The 14,467-nt window shown below is 39.5% G+C and overlaps 1 protein-coding gene across 5 annotated transcripts in view; it reads left to right on the top strand.

Moving 5' to 3' along the window:
* Positions 1-6,882, top strand: part of SCP2 (sterol carrier protein 2) — a 48,258-nt gene extending 41,376 nt beyond the window's left edge. For all 5 annotated transcript variants that reach the window (XM_039483744.1, XM_039483743.1, XM_039483745.1 and 2 more), the window contains exons 14-16: positions 52-181; positions 2,846-2,925; positions 6,297-6,882. In XM_039483744.1, coding sequence (XP_039339678.1) covers positions 52-181; positions 2,846-2,925; positions 6,297-6,392 — 306 coding nt within the window. In that variant the 3' untranslated portion in view covers positions 6,393-6,882. The remainder of the gene's footprint in view (positions 1-51; positions 182-2,845; positions 2,926-6,296) is intronic.
* Positions 6,883-14,467: the final 7,585 nt, after the last annotated feature.

The raw sequence follows: 14,467 nt of genomic DNA, 5'->3' as shown, positions 1-14,467 counted from the left end.
GGAATGAAGTGATTCACTTGTCCATCAAATGTAACTTATGCATAATTACAGGAAGGAGAACATTTTGTCAAGAAAATTGGTGGTATCTTTGCCTTCAAAGTAAAAGATGGTCCTGATGGTAAAGAAGCAACCTGGATAGTAGATGTGAAAAATGGTAAAGGCTCTGTGGATATTAATTCAGGTCAGTGCTGTTATCTCTACAGTATGTCTTTTGGTATAACCCATGTTATCAGAATGAAAGGGAACTATCAGGTCCTCGAAGGTTACGTAAAATATGAACTTCTTTAGTTAAACAAGAACTACATTATTTTTAAAATCCCCACCTCATCATTGACAAATGAAGTTAAGTTTTAATCCTCATTGTTTGGTTATGGCTAAGATTAAGTGCTGTTCCTCTTCTTCTTCTCCTTCTGTCCTCATATTTCCTATGACACTTTTTTAAGACTTTCCAGTTAGATAAGCAGTATTTGAGGAGATTAGAACATACATGACTCTTGGAAGCACCAGTGCCAGAATAAACAGAATCGGGTGGCTACTACACTAATGGATAGCCTAGAAATGCCTGAAAGGACAGATAGAAGATTGTTCTTGAAATCTGGGGGGCAGGCTTAATTGCAGCTGCAAATTGGAGCATGCCTGGCCCATGTCTAGAATTGCTGCACCCACTGATTACAAGATAAATCAACATTGGCTGCATGTAAGGGTACAAAACTTGGTGGGGGGAATTATATATAATGCTATTACAGAAAGAGTGGCAGTATTTGACATTCTCCTCTCCACTGCTGTGGAGTAAAAATACCTCAGACTTGTTCACTGACTGTACTTCAGAGAATTGGATGGTTCATGTCTTTTGTAATTTTGTCCTTGGACATAAATCTGCAACTGAGTTAGCAGAATTTAAGTAAGGTATTGTTAGTTTAAGGAGAAGATGTTTTCAGTCGTTATTCTTTCTGTTATGAATGCATTAAAGAACAATGCTATATAGAGATACTGGTCTATCTTTTGTCATAATTAAAATCCAGTCAAGAAAGTCAGTGAAAACTCGTTGTGGTTACAGATACAGATGAAATAGATGATAACACTTTCAGCTGGTTTATGGTTAAGGAGATCTTGAAATCTCCTGGGGTTGCACTAACTCAGCAGCTGTGGCTGTGAGCTTTTTGTTAAGAAATGTACAAAGGAAAACAGAACACACACGCCTCCTCTTGAAAGGTTCTGGGCAGGAAATGCCTCAAGGTGGAGTTTGTGTAGTGATACATATCTCCAGGAACTGTCTCAGGAGAAAATAAACATCTAATCCAAGTTAAAGTTTTTATTTCTACTTAGAAATTAAGTTCACGATACAAATCAAAAGGGTGAAAAAATATGAATCTAACTCCTGGAGTTAACTTTTAACTAATCACATAAGGATCTGTTTCTCAGTGAATGGGGAATTAAATACGTTTCCCAAACCTAATACGAAGTAATACTTCTTAGTTTTCAGCACCTTTCACAAATATTAAAATCCCCTAGTAGTTCCAAGAGCAGAACAGAAAGTGACATTTCCCTTCCCTGCAAATGAGCATCAAGCTGGTTCTGGGGGGACTATGTAGAGTAGATAATGTTATGCCCATTGAAGGTGAAGTTCTGTGCTGCATTTCTAAAGGTACACCTACATTGCGATAAAAGACCTGTGGCACTGCCGCAGCTTGGGTCAGCTGACTTGGGCTTGAACTGCAGGGCTATAAAATTGCTATGTTGATACTCTAGCTAGAGTGTGGGCTCTGGACCCTCCTCCCTCGCAGCATTTCAAAGTCTGGCTCCAGCCAGAGCCCAAATGTCTATACTGCCATTTTATAGCCCCACAGCCCATGCCCTGTGAGTCCGAGTCAGCTGACCTGAGCCAGCTGCAGGTCTTTGATTCCAATGTAGACATACCCTCAGAGGTATAAACACAGAACTCGCAAACCAGGAGAAGGGAAGGCTTTAAGAGGCCCCTGGCTCCTCCTGATCCTAGGCTGCTCTGGGGGCTGTGGTGGCCCCTAGGATCACTGTCACACATATGATGTTTCCCTCCCACATTTTGCACACCCTCTGTAGTTGGGCATGTGAGGAGGTCCTCGTAAGACAGTTTTATAGTTGTTTTTCTGCAGTGCCAGCAATAAGGAAATCCCAACCAGCCAGGACTTCTAGAGGCCATTTAATGTCTGATCCTTTCCCCAGCATAAAGGGGCTAAAGTGTGGTTGAGGATCTCTCCCTCATTTCAGTTGAGATTAACAATTGTGATGGATTATTGCTGTGGACTCTACTCCTTTTGGAACTGGATTGTGGTCACAGGCTCACTTTACAGGCCCCAAACAGTCCTCAGATATTAGCAACTTCCAGTTGCCAGTGACCTAGGTCTGATTTGTACTAGCAGTCTAGAGAAAAATTTTAAATCTTATTGCTATACTCCAGCCCATCTAATCCCAGTGCCCCTTATTATTAATGGACTTGGTTTTGTAGCAAATGCATTCATACTTAGATTTAAGTACTGCCCGTCTGGGACTCCTGCTGATCCTTATGTAACAGGGTTTCTCAATCAAGTTCCCTCTGACACTTACCCAACAAATATTTGTTAGTGATTATGCAGTACTTATGCTGCTATACCTGCTAATGAGTCTTGCTCATATTTTATCCCTTCCTTCCAACTTCTGCTGAGCTCTGTTAATAAGCAGCATGTGACCCTATAGACCATGACTTCTTTTAATATCATTCCACTACTCTACATTCGCAGGAGCTTTAATGTGACTCATGCCTGAGAGTGCTTTGTTTCTCTCAACTTGAAGCTAAACAGTCAAACTCTGTCTCTGTTATGTGTTACAGATAAGAAAGCTGACTGTACAATTACAATGGCTGATTCTGACTTGTTGGCTTTAATGACTGGCAAAATAAATCCACAGACAGTAAGTAAAATGAAGATTAAATGAAAAGCTGAATATCTATAATTGTTTTTATTTATTATTTTATTTTATTTATTATTTTATTTATAGGCTATGAAGCAACACCTTTATTTTTTTCTGGATTCTTTTGGATAAGTGATCAATACTTTTTTATGCAAGAGTATTTTTTGAACACCTGTTAGATCTAAAGAATAGCAAATATAGGTTTTTACACTAATGTACTTCCAGCGTACTTGGCAGAATGTTTACCTGGCAATCAGTAAGTGCAATGAATAAATTTCCTGGTTGGAATTGCTTCATTATTCAGTCTTATTATAACAAGGCTGCATGCTGAAGAAATAAATAGCAGAAAGTACACTAGTCACAGAACACCTAAGTACTGAACAGTCTAAAACAAGGCAGTTACTGTGCCACAATTCTAAGATTCTGTAGGTGCTTGAGTCATATATTGCTTCTAAAAATGTTACTCTCATGCTTGAAACTGTTTATTAAATTCCTGCTGTTTTGTAACTGCACTACTGGGACATTTAGAAAATTATGAAAGTGCCACTCACAGTTCCATAGTTAAGGGTGAATTGAGCATTTTTGCACTTAAACCAGAGACGCAACCAGCTTGTTGTGTACGAAGAATACAGCATAGCCTCACCAAAATCACAGCATTCACTCTTTTTGAATACAGACTGCAATTTTGTGAGACTTTACAAGCAAATGTATTAATTAGTTTACAAGCAAATTTTATTACTTTAAAATGAGTCTTTTGAGTAATTTAGCACCTGATGTTGGACCTTATCTTTGTCCTGAATAATCTTAATAATGGAATAACACAGATGTTTTATACTTTTCTGATACTTAAAAACTCACTGAAATCTTATGTGCAGGCTATTTTTTAAGACAATTTTAGGATTAATGGTAATTTTTTCCCCCTGTTCTTCATAAGTGGAAGTTTCTCCTTTAGCATGGCGATGAGGAATTTTGTTCTTCTGCAGAGAATTTTACATAGAACTGGTCTCCTTCAAAATGGCTGTCATCTCCCATTATTTTCAGTGAGATGGAAGACATTGGCTGTTCTCAGATGGTCATTTTTATAAGGGATTGTTTCCCGTAGTGTTCCTCTCTGCCTTCTGATAGTATAGGGGGCTTCACTTATTGGAAACAAGTGGTGGCAGTGGTCAGTTTGACTGTGGGTGGCAGCTGATGCTCTGTCCCATTGAAAACCATGGGAGAAGATGGCCATTGAGAAAGAGGGCAATTCTTGAGTCTCTCTGATTTTTATTAACCAGCCTCTGTGACAGATAAGCTTTCATTTTTTAAATAAAGGCAAAAAAGACCATTAATCCTAAAAATTTGTTTTGAAAAGCTACATATTATACTGGATGTACTCACCAGATAGGCCAGGAGGGGAAATTTGAGGTCTGAAGGTTGCAGGAGAAGACAAGGGGGAAATTAGTATCTATATGCAGGGGATTGTGGAGTGCACAAAGGAGGGGAAAACTGGTGTTGTGTACAGGGAGATAGATGCAGACACAAGCAGCAGGGAGAATTTGGGCAAGGGGAGAGAGAAGGAAACAGAGGTACACGCTGTGGCTGTTTTGTGCTGCTCTGGTGATGCAAAGCAGCTGTAAAAAAATAAATAAATAAATAAACCCCAGTTGAATTGGCCAGTATGCTCTTGCTGATTTGCTCTGCTTCAGAGTGGCATAAAGCCATCAGAACATACTGGTGAATCTGGCCTAAAAGTTAAAATTAGTTTTAATTTTAAGTTGATACTTTATATTTTCAAATCATCAGAAATATCTCAGGGTAATGTTCTCTTTGGGATTCTTGCTTGCGGTTCATATATAACACTTTTTGTCTGGAAATTCCCTTGAGTTTTATTATTAAAATTACTCAAAGAAATTCCTGGACTAACAGTGTGATAAAATGGAATTAAGGTTGAATTTATCCACCACTAATTTAGGGTAAAATACATTATAGGGATTTTCTAATTATCCCAAATAACAAATGTTGCAAACCCAGAAATTCAGATTTAACCTTAAACTTAAATATCCAAATATGTGAAAGTGCAGAAATCCAAACAACCTTAACTGTCCTGTACTGATACAATGTGGGGGTGAGAAAAAAAAATCTCTTTAAAAATCTGTTTTATCTGATCTGGCACCACATAACCCTAAACTGCCTTTATCAGAATCATATGTTACTGTGTTGTGTTACTACAGAGAAGTTAATGTTGTTTGGGTACAGTAGTGCCAGTAATGCACAATCTGGGAAGGCTTTTCGGCTGATAAACATGTTCCACTCTGAACTCCAGTGTGTAGCCTATGAATCACTTATGAGGAGGCTTCATGACATGCAGAAAGGATGCAGTCTGAAATGAAAAAAAGTAGTAGTAGTTAGCCATCCCATTCAATTTGGGAATGTCTGGCTTTCCTCATCACCAGCCCCCTCCAACATATATGATGGTGGCTTAATGAAATTTATGAAAATTAACTTCTCTCTTTGCACTGTATACTTTTATGCAAAGCTGAGAATATAACAAAAAACAACCCCAAAACTTTTTTGCCAAACTTGGTAAGATATTTAGATAGAATATTGAAGTCCTAATTTTTCCACATACACTTTTGCTTTCCAATATTTCTATGTAATTTGTCTGAAGTAAACATTTAACTCTGTTTTGTGGTCTATCACTGAAATTTCAGGGGTTCTGACATGCTTTTGTGGAGCCCAAGTCCTTCCTTATGTAGTAAAAGAGACTTCTGACATTTAATATACTTAACTGCTTAGATACCACAATTACGTAGCACTATATATAAACTTCAGGAAGTTCCATCAGGCCCTGATCCTGAAAAGATGTACATACGTGCTTAACTTTACGTATGTGAATCATCTCATTGACTTTATTGGGACTGATCACGTGCATAAATCTCTGCAGGATTGGGGCCTAATTCTCAAAGGCCCATATTCTAGATGTTCTGTTCATTCTTCACAGACAGTTGTGGTTGGCAGCTTCCATTATCATCACATTTTGGATTCAGTATTTAAAAGGTAAAAAATGTAAAGCAGTCTATAATGCAGCATTTTGACATGGGGAATTGTTACATGCCTACTTCTCTACAATTTTTTTTTCTTTCCTTGATTCTTTAACTGAGTCTACGTGTAACTGCCACAGAGGTGATGTGTTTTAGTCTGTAAAGAAATTACAGCCCATGCTACAAAGTCTTTTTCTATTCTGTATTGCCATACTATTTAAAAGCCTCCAAAGATTAAGTATAAACCTTGGATGAAGTGGTGCAATAAAGACAGGACATCGTCACCTGAAAGGATTAGAAGCATCAAAACCAAAGGACAAAATAACATTCTTCATTTCGTCTTTGCAGGCTTTCTTTCAAGGTAAATTGAAGGTTTCTGGGAACATGGGCATGGCTATGAAGCTTCAGAGCCTACAGCTTCAGCCAGGCAAAGCTAAACTTTGAATTCATTTGACTGCACTTCACACACAAGACTTGATATATATGTTTGTCAAAATCCAGAGTGGAACTAGACATTGAAAGTAACGGTGGTACACGTTTTTCTAAATTTGGGTAATCGAATCCATCTTTCCTAAACTTAACAGAGCGTTAGTAGAGATTTAAGTACTGTCTTGCTGAACTCCATATATCTGTCTAGTGCAAAGTGAATGTAGTAATTGTGACTTCAGACTAAACTGAGGCATTCATGGTTATAAACAGTATAATGCAAGGAATTAGATAAATAAAATTTGGTGGTAACTAGTCTGAATTATTTTAAAAAGCCTTATGTATTTTTAATGAGAAAGGTCACTTTGGTGTCACTGAACTTAAATCTAACAAATTGGTTCTTTAATTAAAATTATTTTATGAGAGGGATCTCTACAGCTACGTAACTCTTTTTAAACTCCTAGGAATCTGCTTTTAAAATATTTTCCATACTACTGCTTTGGAAATTAAAAAAAAACCCAAACCTCTAGAAGTAAATAAAAACATTCAAAATTAGTGGTCAGACCAAAATTTGCTTTGAGATTCACAGCATTAATTGTAATGCCTCATCACCTTGAAATAAGATTGAGAGGAAAATCAGATAACAGCTGCTTTGTTTAAATACTTATTAATAAAATGTTCCTAGAGCTGATAATTCTTTTAAGTTTTTACCTAATACTGTAAAAAATTCTTATTCCTTTTTATTTGGTGGAAAAATAATGTATTCTGGTCAAATGTTTAATAGAAAATTAAATATGCTTTTCCTATTCTGTGTGGCGTTTTTGTCAGATTTTATTATATAAATCAATTTTCATGGTGCATACTGTGAGGACTATTGGGGCCAGTTTTTCTATGGATCACCAAGTGGGTGACAGAGTAGTCTGTTATCTACTGCAGGATTCAGTGTAGAGAACCCAGTGTCTGGGGAAGAATATCTCACATAATGTTCTGATTTTATATATTTGTTGGCTAAACTAAAGAAGCAAAGAAGCATAAAATACATATAAACAAGTCAAAGCCCTGGCTGGGATGGTTTAGTTGGGGTTGGTCCTGCTTTTAGCAGGGGGTTGGACTAGATACCTCCTGAGGTCTCTTCCAACCCTGATATTCTATGATTCTATGAAATTAAAATAAAATGGATTAACATCAGATCTTTGAATTAATCTAAGTATCCGATTGATTAAATCATGCCAAATAAACTGAATTCTTAAAAAGCTTTACCTAACAATTTGGAAAGTAGTCTTAGCTATCAGCCCTAAAATAATAGGACATTGTCAATGCCAACTGATATATTTGTCATACCAACAGGAAGGGTCAAATCACTCCCAGGCTGAAATTTTCTGATGCCCAGTGTGGCATTCCCTGCCCAAATTACAGATGATTAGGCAACAATCTTTCCCATCTCCTCTAAAACAGAGTTACAAAAATTTAGATGAAAATAAGTTTCAGGATTTAAGCATGTGACCCCGAAACCCTGAAATGTATGATCTTTTAGATAGCAATGCTAACCTGGGGCAGTTTTAGGTGTTTGAGGAAATATTCTCTGGACATGTTTTCAAATTCTGTGGATTCTATCCAAATGCCCACTACCAGCCATCTTCTGGAGTTAAAAAACCCCGCAAAACCCAAGTACAAGCATGTTAAGATAGAGGTATCCCTCTACTAGTAAAAAATGGGAAAAGAATACAAAACCAAAAAGGCTGATATTCAGGGTGGTTTTCATTCAGCTTCATGAGGCTGGTATGTAGTTGAAAAGATTAGCTGGTGGGTTTGTTAGCTCAGCTATTAAATGTCAACAGAGTTGCTGACTGGCTAGAGGTCACTTGGTTATAGCTGCTGTATCTCAGACATTGCTGTCTGCCTGCCCCCTGGCCTTTTTGTCAGTCATTGTGGCAGCATATGGCAAGAGGCCAGCAGCAATCGCCAGAAGCAGTGGTTTCTTCTTTACCTTCATTTTTTGAAGATTGTGGTCTGACTGGTTCTTACCCTTTGGAGCTACTCAAGAATTTCTTGGCAAATCCAAATGAGCGACTTCCCTTCAGAAAACACTGCCATTGTCCAGTGGGGTTTGGATAGATCTGCCTTATGCAAACAAATAACTGCTCAATGCTACTAATTTCAAGCACAGAAAGTTTATAGATCAAAAACATATCTAGTCAGCAGGTTCATAGGTATTTCCACACATTTGACAGTCATGTGTCCATCTGCAGATGATATCTCAACCATCGTAAAACAATTTAACTTGGTTTTCTTGGGTTTGTGCTAGGTGTGTTATGTATGGAGAAACCTTAACTCTCACAACAGTGTTTTTGTGTACTGTATAAGAAACAGGCAAATATCATCAGGATTCCCGTGCTGTGCAATGTTCTTACCTTTTATAGCCAGAACAATCGGATCACATGGGATGTTTACCCCCATCTTATCGTAATAGAGAAGAATCTGTTCAAGTGTTAGTGAGATGTGAAAACCAGTAAGTTCCTTGCTTATGTGTGGTAGAATGAAATTCCTTCATGACCCCAAATTTGGTGGCAATTTAAACTCTGCTTGTGCCCAAGAATCACTTGCTTCGTACACTGGTGATGGGGAATGGGGGCAAAGTCCTTCTTTGATGTACCCTAAACTTGCATGTGTCTTTCATTTCCAGACTGTCCATGTGTTTCTCAGAAGTTGCATAAAGTAAATAGATCATTACCGAAGCCTTTGTCACCTCTTTAAGAACCTATACATGCAAGGAGATTCCCCGTTTGCCTCCATAACCTTGTCTTCTCCAAACAACATAGGCTTAAGCACTTCACCATCTCATTACTAAGATCCTCCATACCTTTTGATCATCTGTTTTCCTGATCTCCAGAATGTGTGCATCTCTACATTGACAGAGTGCTCCAAACTGGATGAATGGTGGAACTCTGGCAAGCTGCTATTTCAAGTACCTTATCATCTTTTTGTGTTAGCCTGATTCCTTTCCCCCATTTCTCTGATTCTCCCTTGCAGGCAGTGAAGTATTGCACTGGAAATGTGAAAATAACTTTTGGTATTAAAGGCCTTAAAAAACCCCAACACTTCTCCTTCAGGCAGTAGACTTAGTAGTTTCAGGTTCCCAGCTCATATGAGCAGAAATTTCATCTTCAGCAATTAAACCTTATAAAGTTCCCCCTTTGTTTGTGGGCTTCAATGAATAATCTTTTTCTTTTTGAAATATGTCATTAGTTTTATCAACTGAAATTAAGTTGTTGATCATTTAACATTGGTAAAGAAAAACTGTCAGAGTTGGCAGACCTAATATTTTCATCTTTATATCTGTTTGCAAAGTCCATGTAATTTTTATATATGATTTTTTGTATTAAAAATGTGCAAAACACATGTTTCAGTACATGTAGAAAATCAAATCCATGTCTCCAATGCTGAGCTGATGAGCAGAGCTGTGTCTAACTCAGCAGATTTGGCTTGCAGGAATTGGTGTTACTATTTCACTTTTGGTTCAGAGCCTCTGATTTTTGTTTGTTTGTTTTGTTTTCTGTCTCTTTGAATTTTGCATTTGAACCTAGCTGTTTTGCCTGATTTGAAGACAAAGCTAAGCACCATGGAGTTTTGATAGATCCTCCTAAAACCATAGGCCTAACTGCTCAAAAGTGATTAGTGATTTTGGGTGCCCAACTTGAGACACTTAAAGGGGAGATGATTTTCAGAGTGTAGGAGTTCAGCACTTTCTGAAAATTAGGCCACTTTAAGGTGTCTCAATTTGGGCACTTAAATCACTAATCACCTTTGAAAACATAGGCCATACATTCAGTGCAGGATCACAAACTTTTGAGAATGCCTCGCCCAAATCAGGCACATTTGCTAGAGCACTCTCCATAGCTGAATGAGTGTGCATGAACCACAGGTCTGGGATATCTAGGGAAACAGTTTTGGGCTTCAAGTTTCTACAGTTTTATAAGTTGTCAGATAGGGCTGGCCCTATGATTAGCATGGCCACATGGGAAGTATGGCATGCAGGTCCTTGGGCAGACTTCTATAGCCGCATAGGACATTTTGAGGTGGGGACAGGATTGGATAGATGGATAGATCATTTTTTGTTATACTAATGGAGTACGTGAGCATTTTTTATAGGTTTGGTGAGTCGTGAAGGGAGGTCAGGTTGCTTGTCACTGGTGGGGAGTATGGATGAAGAGGCTTAGTCAGTTAGCAGGAGGAGGAGGAAGGAAGATTTAGGGTGTGTGTGTGTGTGTGTGTTGGAGCCAACCGTCCACTCTTTGGGGCCATGTAAGGCAATGGTTCTCAACCAGGGGTACACATACCCCATGGGGGTGTGCAGAGGTCTTCCGGAGGGGAGGGGGTGTACATCAACTCATCTAGAGATTTGCTTTGTTTTAGAATAGGCTACATAAAAAGCATTAGCAAAGTCGGTACAAACTAAAATTTCATACAGACGACTTGTTTATACTGCACTATATACTATACACTGAAATGTAAGCACAATATTTGTATTCCAATTGATTTATTTTATAATTGTATGGTCAAAATGAGAAAGTCAGCAATTTTTCAGCAATAGAGCGCCATGTCACTTCTGTGTTTTTATGTCTGATTTTGTAAGCAAGTCGTTTTTAAGTGAGGTGAAAGATAAATGAGACTCCTGAAAGGGATACAGCAGTCTGGAAAGGCAAAGAGCCACTGGTGTAAGGCATATTGCAGACTGCTGGGAGGAAAAGTTCTTGGTAACAAATAAACACTCAACACAAGCATGAGGCTGTGTGTGACCATCCTCTTCCCACGTGCCCACTTCGTAGTTGATCGTTTTAGATTGTAAACTTCCTGGAGCAGGGACTTTCTCTCCTCTGATTTATATGGTGCCGAGCTGAATGTCAGTTCTCAATAAATGGAGACTAATGATGCCCAGGACTAGACTGGCAGATAAAAGGCAGGGGACAAAATCTCTTTAATTATGAAAAATCAATATCTGAGGAAGCAAACCACATATGGAGGACACATGGTGAAGAGCCACTCAGTGTGGTGTGGAACCAGTTTTTACAGTGCTAAAAACAAAAACCAGGTGCACCACTTGCAGGAGTGACACCATGGGCCATATTGTGCTGTATATTTTTTAAGCAGAATTTCCCACCAACTTCAACAGGTAGCTCTGCTTAAAAACAGATGACCAAATATAGCCCTTTAAGTGGAGTCACAAACCAGGAGGTGGTAGTTATTTTTAAGAGGTACAGAAATATTATCAGTGCTACATCAAATTAATCAGGATTTGTGATACATAATAGAGAAAAGTACAAAATACACTTTGTATCAACTGTATATGGTCAGTTAAAAGCCATACACAGTTATTGTTAGGAAACATGAAAAAATGTATGTCCTCCAAGAAAATTAGGGGTCTGAACTAAAGTCACTAAAATCAGTGGAAAGAGGCTAGTGGGTTTAGGATTAGGCCATATAGTTTATATCTTGGATTTGAATACCTGCCTCAGTACGGAATCACATTGGATACCAAAGTTTTCCATCTTTAAGAGAGTATATATGGCAATTTACCTGAAAGATGCTTTTTATAAAAGGTTTGTCTTGGCGTCTCTTCAGGAGTATCAATGTTTCTGTAACAAGCCCAGGTTGACAAGGACGGACGCAAAGGATAAGAGAAAGCAAAGGTAAGCAAATTTTTGCAATGTTTTAGACTCTATTAAAAGTAAACTTAATCTAACTAATCCCTCTCACTCACTCCTTCCATGCTGCCCACAACTGAGTCAATAATCCCATGATATATAATCACTTGTAACTGAACAATCAGAATGTGCACATCTGAAATGAGCTGCCAGGTTATCCCATTGCTCGTACCCTTTGTTGTCCTCACCCCATCCATCTCTTTCCTGATGTTTGTCGCTTACTCATCATGTCAGTCTACATTTATATTTCCCTTCTCCTAAAGAGTTTACAACCAGTGAGATTATGTGCTGAGCCTCTAACAGGTACAGGCCAGGGGGAGGAGGGCTATGATGGCTTTAAAGCCACCTTTGTGCCTTCCTGATCCGGGGCTGCTCTGGGGATTGGAGAGGCCCTGGCCTAAATTACACAGCTCTCAGAGCCTGCCTAAATTATGGCAGCCTCCTAGGGTGGCCCTATGCACCATGGCATTGGCGGTCTGGGTTCTCCACAGTACTGTGTGCTGCAGCTTGGCCCAATGTGCACTCTGTGCCAGAGCTTCCAGTGGGGTCCTTCACAGCACCTGTGCCGGGAGAGCCGTCCTCTGGCTGGAACAGGGGCTTTTAGCCTGGCTTTAAGAGGCCAGTGCAGAGGTGGAGCTCTCACACCATGCATCTCCCATGTTCTAGGCACGTTGCAGAAACACTTTTGGGTTCTGTAAATATATGGAATACAGCAACTGTCACTTTAAATAGCTAGACGTCCTGTCAAAACCAGACTGCTTAAGGACCTATTTCTGCAGATCCCAGTGACCTGCAGAAGGAATTGTATCACAATTTAAATGTTGGTACTTAAGCTTTTCAGGCTAAAAATATTCCTTCTTGCAGGTGTTAACTGCTAATGTTATCAACTGGGTATGGCACTCTTAGAGATGGGGCATTACACTAAATGAGTTTGGCTGGCAGTATTTTCTGCATGTATTCCTTAGACTTAGATTGTGAGCTCATTGGGGGCAGGCACAGCTTCCTTTATATGTCTGCATAGAGGATCTGATCTAACTGATGGCTATTATCACTTACTAAGGGTTACATAAGTATACTGGAGTCATGCCCTTCAGTTTGGATTAATAGTCACTGTAGCAAACTCAGACTTGGCATGATTAAAGGGCTGGTTTGGGAGTGGTTTGTCTAGCAGCTTCTCATAATGGAAATGCAAAGGGTCCGGGGGCTGAGCAGATAGGAAAGAGTCCAGATGCGGTGTGCTAGAAGAGGATAAGCAAGTGCAGAAAGCAACAGTTTGGGAGTATCTTGAATCATTAATTTAAAACAAAGCACAAGCCTCGGGAAAAATACCATTCTCAAGAGGGAGCAAGTCCTGTCCCCTCTCACTTAACGTCTTTTTTCTAAAATGATTAACGAGTTGGGCTGCCATGGGCCTCCTGCTTCTCCTCTCTTCATCTGATTTTCAGAGGCACATGTTACTCTGAGCGAAACAGCACCAGACCCCTCCATAATTGTCTCCGGCTCCCTGAAAACAGATTGCTGCTTTGTGTTGCCTTTGTTGTGTGTGGTCTGGGGGGGGGGGTGTCACACAATGGGGACTATGGCAGAGGAGGGTGGGAAGTGCAGAATAAATCCTAGATCTCTGAATCATTTTAAAACACAGCAGCCAATTTTTTTTTCTTTTTTTAATAAAAACACACACTTCCCACACTGACTTTTGGGAACCTGCTCGTGGTCTGGGTTGGATCAGTTCCAGTTGATTATATAAGCCTGGAAGAAGCGGGGGACAAAACAACTGAATGGGTGTTAACTAAGTATTCAGCTGGAGTCTGAAGGGAAGAGTCTTTTTTTTTTTTTTTGGAGCACAGCAAGGACCAGGAAGGCCTTTTTCTGAGCAGGGAGAGCTTGCCTGCAGATTTCTTACAGGTACAGTACAAGCCACAGCAGGCCATCCGTGCAACAGATTGTTTTCTTTACAGTATGCCACCTCTTGCTGGAATAACCCGCTCCTGGTGTCAAAAACCCATCACATTGCCTGGAAATGCTAGTGCACTCAGAGCTAATATGTGATAAAGAGCAGCTCATCTCCCTCCTGCGAAGTGGAGAATGAACAGGAAATGCAATGATCGTGCCCAAAACAGATTGTTGGGGGTAGGGGGAGGAGGTGAGTGAAATGCTGGGGTGGGGGGAATGGAGAAGAGGAGGATGGACTGGGGTAGAAGGAAGGATTTTTGGTTTGTCTCAGATTCTGGAACTCTATCCTGAGGTTTCTGGGATTTTGCAGGCTTTCTCTGGTCCCTGAAGATCTGCTGATGGGGTGAAAACCAAGGAGAGCTAGAGAGGAAAAGATGGGGCTGGATGAAATTAACAAATTCTTCCCAACAGCAGGGTGGGTGGGAGATCCAGAATTTG

The sequence above is a fragment of the Mauremys reevesii genome, linkage group 8 (genome assembly GCF_016161935.1).
Source record: "Mauremys reevesii isolate NIE-2019 linkage group 8, ASM1616193v1, whole genome shotgun sequence".
Taxonomy (NCBI): domain Eukaryota; kingdom Metazoa; phylum Chordata; order Testudines; family Geoemydidae; genus Mauremys; species Mauremys reevesii.
Note: the sequence above shows the minus strand (reverse complement) of the source record. Positions and strands in the feature narration are given on the sequence as shown.